This window comes from Neomonachus schauinslandi, chromosome 16 (assembly GCF_002201575.2).
Source record: "Neomonachus schauinslandi chromosome 16, ASM220157v2, whole genome shotgun sequence".
NCBI lineage: Eukaryota > Metazoa > Chordata > Mammalia > Carnivora > Phocidae > Neomonachus > Neomonachus schauinslandi.
This window is the reverse complement of record NC_058418.1, coordinates 5,764,115-5,775,970: the sequence shown is the minus strand read 5'-3', so window position 1 is coordinate 5,775,970 and position 11,856 is coordinate 5,764,115. Positions and strand designations below refer to the sequence as shown.

General features: G+C 48.6%; 1 protein-coding gene across 1 annotated transcript; it reads left to right on the top strand.

Annotated features, from left to right (window-relative positions):
• The first annotated feature begins 577 nt into the window (after positions 1–577).
• On the top strand, positions 578–10,318 carry LOC110572954 (sialic acid-binding Ig-like lectin 8). The gene is given in 7 exon segments (XM_021681399.1): positions 578–1,022; positions 1,224–1,502; positions 1,731–1,778; positions 2,644–2,913; positions 3,798–3,894; positions 4,223–4,319; positions 10,142–10,318. Coding segments are annotated over 7 exon segments (1,413 nt in total).
• Positions 10,319–11,856: the final 1,538 nt, after the last annotated feature.

The following is an 11,856-nucleotide window of genomic DNA, read 5'->3' as shown; positions in this document are numbered from 1 at the left end:
TGGACACTTGCTGTCTCCCCACTGGACAGTGACTCTTGGGTCAGTGGCTAGTGTGTGACCTCATGAGCAGGGAGGGGATGCCCACTGTGTGGATGCCAAGGGAGGGAAAACAGTCGGCCTCCTCACACTCCCAGCCCTGGCCTCCCCCATCTCTTGTATCCCTGTGACTTCCACAGACATGTACAGCCTGCGATTCAGGGGGTCTGGCCAGAAGGGACCCGTTTTCGGTTTGCGGAAAACAACTCCGGAGGGAGGCTGTATCAGCAGGGAGGTGGGAGATGGGGCTCGAGCCCTGCACGGGGGGTGAATTTAGCTCCCTGAGGGCTCTCACCCTCTCTGGCCTCTAGGTCCAGGGTCCCCAGGAGTGGACATGTGGTGGCAGATGGCTGATGCCCAATGGCTGCCCTGGCCCTGACAGCATCTGGGTGTGAAGTTCCTCCTCTGAGGAGGGTCACTGTTCTGACATCACCTGCATCTTCCTGTCGGGGCTTCCTCTGAGTCTTGCAACTTTTAGTTCCTGAGAGACCAACCCTGAGAAACAGACACCCTGGGGACCCTGGCACTGCCAAGCCCGGACATGCTCCTGCTGCTATTGGCCCTGCTCTGGAGGAGGGAGGGGGCTGATGGCCAGAGGTGGTCTGAGAGGAGGGTTCAGCGGGGTTACAGCCTGCAAGTGCGCAGCTCGGTGGCCGTGCAGGAGGGCCTGTGTGTACTAGTGCTCTGCAGCTTCTCGCCCCGCCAGGACCAGGGGTCTGACTTTACCCCAGCTCTCGGCTACTGGTTCCGGGAAGGGGCCAATGTACACCAGGATGCTCCAGTGGCCACAAACAGCCCAGGTCGAAAAGTGCAGGAGGAGACCCAGGGCCGATTCCACCTCCTCGGGGACCCCCGGGACTACAACTGCTCCCTGGACATCAGAGATGCACAGAGAAGGGACTCGGGGACATACTTCTTTAGGGTGGAGAGAGGGTCTTCTATGAAATATAGTTACCTACAGAACCAGCTCTCCGTGCGTGTGACGGGTAAGGAGCAGACTCCAGGTGAGGCCACAGGGGAAGGATGGGGGTCCCGGCGCAGGGCTGGGATGGAACTCCCCTCCTGGGAGGGATTGGGGGTAACCATGTCAGGACTCAGAGGCAGGAGCTGAACCAAACCCTGAGACTTCTCTCGGGGCCTCCCCTTGACCCTCCTTCTGATTCCCGTGTCTCCCCATCTCCTCACAGCCTTGACCCACACACCTGACATCCTCATCCTGGGGACCCTGGAGTCTGGCCGCCCCGGGAACCTGACCTGCTCTGTGCCCTGGGCCTGTGAGCGGGGCACGCCCCCCATCTTCTCCTGGACGTCAGCGGCCCTCACCTCCCTGGACCCCAGGACCCACCTCTCCTCGGTGCTCACCCTCATCCCACGGCCCCAGGACCATGGCATGCCCCTCACCTGTCAAGTGACCTTGCCTGGGGCCAGAGTGACCACGATGAGGACCATCCACCTCAATGTGTCCTGTGAGAGCCAGGCCAGGACCCCCTGGGTCCCTGATGGGGTCCTGAGGGCGGTGGGGTGGGGGGTCAGGGCCTGGGACATTGAATGCTGGTCCCAAAATCCAGGCTGGGGGAGGGTTAGGAGGACACCCGTCTCCACTCTTTCCCCATTTATGCAGCTCCTGGGGACAGAAGGCCAATGTCCACCAGCCTTCCCCATTAACATGAATCCGCCATGTCTTTCTGTCCCAGACTCTCCGCAGAACTTGACAGTAACTGTCTCCCAAGGAAATGGCACAGGTAGGATGGAGCTTCCTCCTGGGGTGTGGGGAGCAAGGCCAGGGCCGGGTCCCCCCTGTGGGTGAACCCAGGGGTTATCCCCCTCCCCAGCCTCCATGGCTCTGTGAGCAGCAGTCCCCTTCAGCCGCCTCCTCCCCCACCTTCCGCACTCTACCCCACCCCATTATCAGGAGAAGAGAACAGGGCAACATGCACCCAGCAGATCTGTCCCTTGTCACGCATCTCCTGATGACTCCTCCTGGCCCATCTTTTATTCGCCCTAATAATTGCTTATTTATGTACTTCTGAACAGGTAATATATTCACATAGACAGACTTCCAAAATGCACAGCAGAATCTGTCTTCAGATACCCAGTCCCCTCCTGGGAAGTGACCCGTGTCCACAGACTGCTCTGAGCCTTGGTGTGTTTGCCTAGAGGATCTGAGGGTCCTCTGATATCAGTAGTACAGACTGCCCTTGATCTTCTCCTAGACTGTGGAGTCGATCCATCCCGTGGATGGATTCTGATTCTACGTGTGTCTTCTCCTAATGGGAAATCACGGCATTCATTTTATTCTATTAGCCAAAATGCTGCAATGAGGAATCTTGTGTCCCCTTTCACAACTGTGTGTATGTATGTCTGTGGGATGAACTCCTAAAAGCAAAATGGAGCTTTTATGTTCTTTCCAAGTTGAGCTATGTGGCCAGTTGTCCTGAATGGAGGGTGGACAAGTGTGCATTCCCACCAACAAGGGGGAAAAAGCATGGTTTTTCCTGCACTTCAACCTACTTCTGTTTCTCTGTCCCCTCATCCAGTCTGTTTTCAAGTCCTTCTGCTTTCTCTCCATCTTTTTGTCTCTCTAACCCTCTGTCTCTTTTTCTCCAGCACCCACAGCCCTGGAGAACGGCTCATCTCTTTCAGTCCTGGAGGACCAGTCCCTGCTCCTGGTCTGTGTTGTCAATAGCAACCCCCCTGCCAGGCTGAGCTGGGCCCGGGGGAGCCTGACCCTGTGCTCCTCAAATCCCTTGAACCCTGGGGTGTTGGAGCTGCCTCAAGTACAGGAGAAAGATGAAGGGGAATTCACCTGCCGAGCTCAGAACCTGGTGGGCTCCCAGCATGTCTCCCTGAGGCTCTCCCTGCAGAGTGAGTGCACCTGTGTGTGTGGGGGGGGGGCTGGAGGAGAACAACAGCACCACCCCCAGGGCCCCCAGAAACCCCTGAGCCTTACAGGGGAGCTCAGCTCTGGTCTGTGCTCCACTGTGAGGCCAAGATATTCCCTGCCACCTATAGTCTCACTGTCCTCTTCCTGCCAGATCAGGGTGGTAGGGTGGGGTGAAGGCTGGGAGGGGAAGCCAGGGGGAAGGACCTGGGTCTTGAAAGAGAGGGGCCCGGGGCCCGCACAGGTGTGTCCGGGGACACAGATCCTTGATTTGTGGGGCAGAGAGGAAGGTGAGGCAAGTGAAACGCTCACCATGAGCACAAAAATTTAAGGAGAAGCCAAAAAACCTTGGTAATGAGAAGTAATACTGCAATGCAGTGTTTTTTTAAAATATAAATGAATGCAAAATAAATATTACATGAACGAAATACCTGCATTTTATTTTATTTTTTTATTTATTTATTTTTTAAAGATTTTATTTATTTATTTGACAGAGAGAGACCCAGTGAGAGAGGGAACAGAAGCAGGGGGAGTGGGAGAGGGAGAAGCAGGCTTCCCCGTGGAGCAGGGAGCCCGATGCGGGGCTCGATCCCAGGACCCCGGGATCATGACCTGAGCCGAAGGCAGACACTTAACGACTGAGCCACCCAGGCGCCCCGTAATACCTGCATTTTAAATAAAGACAGGCTGCAATCCAGCGCCGCCCCCTCCCCCACCGTATGCCTCCCTCACCCGGCCCTAATCCCTTCCCCAAGACCCAGGTGCCCCTGTTTGGAGTCTGGCGGAGGGGCTGGAAAACAGGAATCTGGGGTCCTACAGGAAGTGGGAGAAGGTACCGAGTTCTTGGAGAGGAATGACCAATAATCCAATCTGTCTGCAGGAAAAGCATGGTCTTTTTCAGAGAGGATGCTGGGGGCAGCTGGGGGAGCAGGTGTTATGGCTCTGCTCTTCCTGTTTCTCTCCATCATCATCATCACGTGAGCACTGACCCTGGGGTTGGAGGGATTGTCCTGGGGTGGAAAGGGCAGGCGGGCACAGAATGGAGGGACCTGGATGGGTCAAGACACTGAAGCAAGGACAGGAAGGAAGTCGATGGCACCTGGGTGAGTCTGTCACAGAACTCTGGCCCCACTGTCCAGGATGGGGAAGCCTGCGTTCTCAACACTGGGGTCTCCAGAACAGGACCACCGCTCTCCTACCTCCATCACCCTTCCAGCCCCTTAAGAGAGAACAGAGGAGGGAGTTAGTCTGCCTACAGCACCCTGAGCTGGCCAGACTGAAAGGCTCTCTGGTCTCTTCTCTCAGAGTGAGGTCCTGCAGGAAGAAAGCCACAAGGCCAGCAGTTGGCATCAGGAATATGGGCATGGAAGGTGCAAGTGTTGTCACAAGGTCAGTCTCTCAGGTGAGTGACCTGGGCATCTTGCCTTTGAGCATCCTTCCTGGACACCTCCCCCTAGGATGGCCCCCAGGATTGCTCCGCTCAGCATGGCCAAAGTTGCTCTCCTTATCTCCTCCTCCTCCTTAAGGATTCCCCGTCTTTGTGACAGCACAACCACCCCCTCTTCTTTCTTTCAGGCCAGGCATGGAGGAGTCACCTTCTCTCTGTCCTCCTTTTCTTCTCCTACAGCCCCAAATTCACCATGTCTTGTCTATTTTTCCTCTTAAGGAGAGCTAGCATCAGCCCCCCCCCCCATTTGACTCCCATCATTGCCAAAGCTTCAGAATCTTTTCCCTGGACCCCCTCACCTCCCTGCCTCTCACCTCCCTTGTCCTACACTAAGCAGTCATCTAAAAACCAACAGTATCCAGTTCCTCTGCGTTTGAACTGCTTGCCTTCGTTGTCTAGACCAGAGGTTGGCAGCTTTTTCTAATCTAAGGCCAGATAGGTATTTTTGGCTTTGCAAGCATTATAGTCTATTGTAAGCACTCAACTCTGTTGTTGTCGAGTAAAAGCAGCCACAGACCATATGTAAATGAACGAGCACAGATGTGTTCCGATAAAACTTTTTTACAGACACAGGCAGTGGGCCGTATTTGATCCATGGGCTATGGTTTGTGGACCCCTCACCCAGAGAATAGAGTCCAAACTCCTTACCCTATAGCCCTGCATATTCCAACCTCTCAAGCACACCTACCTCTCCAAAAGGACTAGGATTAGGGTGGAGTGAGGGAGGAACTTGTCCCAGATGCAAAACTTAAGGCGGTGCTCAAAAATCTCAGTAATCCAGATAAATAATGTTTTAATATACTATTTTAAAAATCAAAATTAAGGCAAAAAATCCACAATGAGGAAAATACAAAAAACCTAAACAATGACAGGATCAGTAGACTAGGGTTAGTTAAAAATTATTTAAGATCATAAATGAGTCTAGAGAAATTGTCAAACATGGCAGCATTCTCAAATAAAAATGAGAGAAGCAGAGAAGTTGATTTTAAAAAACGTCCTCTCTACGTTTGCTTCCAGTAAAACCAGAAAAGCAAAATTATCAAAAATTCTGGTCTGGGTATAAATAAAAATCTTTAAACTGAAAGTAATGTTTTATTACATACACTCTTTAAGTTTGCAGTAATATTTCAATTATTTTAATGTTGTGAAAAAATAACCTTTAAAAATATACAAAAACATTTTTTAGGGGCACACGTGTTTTCTTCGGTCTCAAGCTCCAAATGGTTCAGAAAGTCACTCTTACTTTCTACTCCATCCACTCCTCTGAACAAGGTTATTTGTGTCTCTGGGTCTTTGCATGGGCTGTTCCTTTCTCCTCAAATGCTTTTCCCTCCCATTTCCACTTCTTCATTCCTGTTCAACCTTCATGCTCCAATGTAAATGTTACACTTTTCATCCATTTATATTCAGAGTGTGACTGGAAGCCTTTGGAGGATTTTGAGCAAAGTACTGTGCATGCTTTCATTCATTAATTCATTCAGGAAATGTTACTGAGCACCTGCCAAGTGACAGGCATTCAACTGCCAAAGATTCATCTATGAAAAAGAATTTTGGGGCGCTTGGGTGGCTCAGACGGTTAAGCATCTGCCTTCAGTTCAGGTCACGATCCCAGGGCCCTGGGATCGAGCCCCACATTGGGCTCCCTGCTTCTCCCTTTCCCTCTGCCATTCTCCCCACTTGTGCTCTCTAGCTTTCTCTATCTGTCAAATAAATAAAGTCCTAAAAACAAAAAAAGAAAAAAAATTTCATCTTGGGCTCAATAAGTTTAGTCCAGACAGAGGGATGCAACCAACTAATCAAACAAACAACCAAACAACAAATAAGTGACTACAATGTGAAGGATAGACATGTACTTTGGGGAAAATGCAGGGCACAGAGACTGGGAATCCTGGGGAGATGGCTCATATTTTTGTTGTTTTTTATGTATTGTGGTAAATTTACCACCTAGCCATCTTTAAACGTACAGTTGTGCAACAGAGTTCCAGAACATTTTCATCTTGCAAAACAAATTCTATAAGTACCCATTGAACAACAACTACCCACTTCCCCTGCCACTCCAACCCCTGGCAACCACCATTCTATTTTCTGTTTCTGTAGGTTCAATGACTTTAGATACCTCACGTAAGTGGAATCATGCAGTTTTTGTCTTTTTGTGACTGGCTTATTTCACTTAGCGTTATGTCCTCTAAGCTTATCCATGTTGTAGCCTGTGACAGGATGTCCTTCTTTCTAAAGATTTATTTATTTTTTATTTGAGAAAGAGAGCGAAAGAGCATGCAAGAGGGGGGAGGGACAGAGGAAGAGGGAGAGAGAGAATCTTAAGCATACTCCCCACTGAGCATGGAGCCCAATACGGGGTTCAACCCCATGACCCTGAGATCAGGACCTGAGCTGAAATCAAGAGTCAGACACTCAACCAACTGAGCTACCCAGGTGCCCCAGGATGTCCTTCTTTCTAAAGACTGAATAATATCCTGTTGTTTGTATACAACACATTTTCTTTATCCGTTCATCTACTGATGGATATTAAGGTTACTTCCACCTCTAGCTATTGTAAATAATGCTGCGATGAACATGGGTATATAAATATCTTTTTGAGAGCCTCCTTTCAAATTTTTTTGATAAATACTCGTAAGTAGAATTGCTGGATCATGGGAGTTTTCATTTTAATTTTTTTGAGAAACCACCATACTGTCTTCCGCAGTGGCTGCACCATTTTACTTTCCCACCAACAATACACAAGGGTTCATTTTTTCTACATCCTCACCAACACTTGCTTTTTTTTTTTGCCTTTTTAAAAAAGATTTTATTTATTTATTTGAGAGAGAGAGCACTAGTGGAGGAGGAGGGGCAGAGGGAGAGAGAGAGAGAAGCAGAGTCCTGTTGAGTGCAGAGCCTGACACGGGGCTCGATCCCAGGATCCTGAGATCATGACCTGAGCCGAAGGCAGATGCTTAACCGACTGAGCCATCAGGTGCCCCTATTTTTTGCTTTTTATAGTGGACATCCTCATGGGTGTGAGATGATATCTCATTGTAGTTTTGATTTGCATTTCTCTAATGATTAGCAATGGAGAGTGTCTTTCATAGGCTTATTAGCTATTTGTATATCTTCTTTGGAGAAATGTCTAATTCAAGGTTTTTTACCCACTTAAAAAACTGGGTTATTTGTTTTTGTTGTTGCTGTTGTTGAGTTGTAGAAGTTCTTTTTTTTTTTTTTTAAAGATTTTATTTATTTATTTGACAGAGAGATGCAGCAAGAGAGGGAACACAAGAAGGGGGAGTGGGAGAGGGAGAAGCAGGCCCCCCGCCGAGCAGGGAGGCCGATGCGGGGCTCGATCCCAGGACCCTGGGACCACAACCTGAGCCGAAGGCAGATGCTTAACCATCTGAGCCACCCAGGCGCCCCGAGTTGTAGAAGTTCTTTATACATTCTGGATATTAACATCTTTTCATATGTATGATTTGCAAACATTCTCTGCCATTACATAGGTTGGTTTTTGGTTTTTGTGAGTGATGATTAAGCGAAGACGTGAAGGAGCCTTAAGACTTTGCAATCTATTGTGACCAAAGAGCACTCTGGGCAGAAGAAATAGCAGGTGCAAATGCTCAGAAACAGCATGTAGACCAGTGAGCAGAGGAGCAACAGGAAGTCTGTGTAATTAGACAGAGGGAGGCAAGTGCCAACAGGCAGGAAATGAGTTTGGAGAAGTCAGGGTATGTGCAAATCATGTCTGCACACGTAGTCCACTGTGGGCATCTGGAGATATTTGAGCAGAAGAAGGACATGATCCAGCTTTCATTTTCACAGATCCCTCTGCCTGCTGTGTGTAAGAAGAGACTGTGTGTAGCAGGGAAGTTAGAAAGGCGGCTGGAGGAACATTCCGGGCAGGAGATGACGGTGACCAGAACCAGGATGGCATGAGGGTGGGGCATGATTGCATTCCAGATGAAGTTTGAAGTTAAAACTAATGGGAATTGCTAATGGATTGAGGGTGGGATAAGAGTGACAGAAAGGGGTCCAGGATGACTCCTAGAGTTTTGCACTGAGCAGCTAGAAGAATGGAGGCATCAATCATTATGCTTGAGAAGATTGTAGGAGGAAGAGATTTGGGGGAGAAAAGGAGAAGTTCAGTTTGAATATGTTTTGTGTGCGTTTTGGACACAAAAGAGAACAGGGATTTTAACTACACTATCAGATCAAAGTCCACAGTTCAAGCAAGGGAATGGACTGGTGGGTAAGGCTTTGGGAGCCACTAGCCTATAGATGACATGAAGCCAACAGAGTGAATAAGGTCACAAAGTGAAGTTGAAGAAGCAGAGTCTGGGGCCCCTCTCATACTTAGGGGTCAGGAAATGGAGAGCAACCAGCAAAGTGGCTGCCAGGGCAGTTGATGAATATCTTGTGGTTAAGAAAAGAAAGGCTTTTATTTAGGGAAGACATGCAACAGGGTCACCTGCTGTTGCAAAGTCCAGAGAGGCGGGGAGTGAAAAGGAACCATTTAGATTTCACTAAGCAGAGGTCTCAATAACTACAGTGTCAGGAAGGGGTTGTGTGTGTGTATCTTATGTTGAATAATCAAGAGAGAACGGAGGAGCAAAAACATGAACTGTTTTGTTAAAGTGTTCTCTTTTTGAGGGGGCAACAGAAACAGATGCCCCCCCGGGCCACACCAGCTGCTCTGCAGTAATGAGCTCCTACACATTTAGTGGCATCCAACAGCATAATTTTATCATCTTACAGTTCCAGAGGTGCCAAGTCCAAAATGGGTTTCACTGGGTTAAAGTCAAGGTGTTGGTAGGCGGGGCTGAATTCCGTGTGGAGGCTCCAGGGGAGAATGCATTTCTTGCCTTTTCCAGTTTCTGGAGGCGGCTGGATGGCCTTGGTCTCTGTCTTCAAGGCCAGAAGTCTTCAAATCCCTCTCTGCCTCCTTTCACTTGTAAAGAGAAAAACCCCCGTGATTACATTGACCACACCCAAATAATCCAGGGCGATCTCCCCATCTCAATATCCTTAATTTAATTCCATCCCCAAAGTCCCTTTTGCCATATAAGGTAACATATTCATAGGTCCCTGGGGGATTAGGGCGTGGGCATTTTTGAGGGGCTGTTTTTCTGCCTGTATCACAGGGACATAATTTCTTTGACTGAGTGTCCTTCCACAAAACTGCGAGCTTCCTAAGGACAGGTGCTGTACCCGAATCAAGGCTTTGTAATTCTCTCTCCCTCACCCAGTTCCCATCCATTATATAATAATTCACAATTAGATATTTATTTGTTCAACTTACTCCTTGCCTCCTCCCTGGGTTAAAAAGTAAGCTGAGAGGGGGAAAAAAAGAGTAAGTTGCCAGAGGTCAGGGCCTACATGTGCTGTATCCATTATAGTGTATGCAGTGTCCAGCTCAGGGCCTCATGCACAGAGGGCCTCAGTAGGACACCAGGCTTTGGGGTCAGGAAGAACTTGGACTGGACCCTGGTTTCACCAGGGATTTTGAGCACGCTACTTCCTTGGTTCACCCTCCATTTTTGTAGTGATAAAATGAGGACAACAATAACATCTTCCTGATGGGGTTGTTGTAGGAAGTTAATGAGATTCACAAGTGCCAAATAAAGTGCTACATATTAAATATTTGAGGACAGTATGAATGGAGGAGATTCAACAAAAATGTGCGTGGGATGAATGGATGAATGAATTCATGGGCTTCCCTCCCAGGTACTCTCTGCCTTATCCTGTCCGCACCGATCTGCTCTGACTCCCTTTTCTCTCCCTCCACTCAGGGTCCCCTGATTGAATCCTGGGCAAGCAGCCTTCCCCCAGATGTAGCTACCCCCTCCTCAGGGGAGGAAGAAGAGCTCCATTATGCATCCCTCAGCTTTCATGGGACAGAGCCTTGGGGCTGGCAGGAACAGGTGGCTCCTGGTATCGAGTACTCGGAGATCAGGATTCACAAGTGAGAGCCTGCTGAGACCCAGCCCTGGATTGAGTGATCTTGGCCCCTGAGGGGCAAAGAAAAGGCCAGAGGCTGATTCCTGTAGAATTAAAAGGCCTGCAGGTGATGAGCTGTAAGTACAGTGGAAAGAACATAGGCTTTGGAAACAGAGAGTTTCAAGTGCAAAGCCACACACCACCCCTTTACTAAGTAAGCGACAGACCAATCCCTACCTTTCCATGCCTCAGTTTCCTGCTCTGTGAAACAGGGATGAGAAGCCCTAACTGCAAGTTTGTGGTGAGAATTATAGTAGGAAAATCCTGTCAGAGCTCTTGGCACAAAGCGTATGCTGACCACATGCTGGATCCCTGCGCTTTGAGCAGCAAAGTCTCCCTGACTCTGGAGGGCTCCAGCAGCAGCCCTCACTCTGGCTTGCTGACAAGCCTCCTCCTGGAACGCCCTCCCACCAGACCTTCCTCTGCCTCTGTTCTTGAAAGCCAAGCTCAAGAGGTAGACTTCTGGGTTCAGAAGGGAATCAAACAGTGGGACATGATCTCTCCCCATAGAGACAAACCAAACATATGAGGAAGGTTCCCAAACGTGTAAGTACATACATATGTATGCACCCATAAATTGGCAAGTTGGTTCCAGAGTTTACATAGAAATATGAGGGACCTAGAACAGCAAAAACAGTCTGATAAAAGAGCACAGTTGGAGAAATAAGACTTTACTATAAAGCTAGAGTAATCAAGACACTGTGGTAAGGGACAGAATAGAGTCCATAAATAGAGTGTGTATATATAGTTAATTGAACAGGTCCAAGTCTATTCAATTGGGAAAGGAGGGACTTCTTATTTTTATTTATTTATTTTTTAAAGATTTTTAAATTTATTCATTCAAGACACAGAGATACAGAGAGAGAGAGAGAACATGAGCAAGGGGAGAAGCAGAAGGAGGGGGAGAAGCAGGCTCCCCGCTGAGCAGGGAGCCGGATGCGGGGCTCGATCCCAGGACCCTGGGATCATGACCTGAGCCGAAGGCAGACGCTTAACCATCTGAGCCACCCAGGTGCCCCAAGGAGGGACTTTTTAACACATGGCAGTAGAATAAGTGGGTCAAGGTTTGGAAACAATGAACCTTGACCCCTTTCTCATGTCACATGCAAAAAATTAGTCTGAGATGAATCATAAACATAAAAGTGAAAACTATAAAGGTTTTATAATTGTGCTGCCCAGTGTGGTAGCTACTAGCTATGCATGACATTTAAGACATGCAACACTAGGGGCACCTGGGTGGCTCAGTCATTTAGAGCATCCGACTCTTGGTTTCGGCTAGGATTGCGATCTCAGGGTCCTGGGATAGAGCCCTGCGTCTGGCTTGCTCAGTAAGAGTCTGCTTTTCCCTCTCCCTCTGCTCCTTCCCCACCGCTTGCGCTCTCGCTCTCTGTCTCTCAAATAGATAAGTAATTCTTTTTTTTTTTAATATGTGCTACATTTACTGTGCAGAAAAAAAGAGATAAAAGATCTCATTAATAATTTTTAATATTGATTACCTGCTGGAATG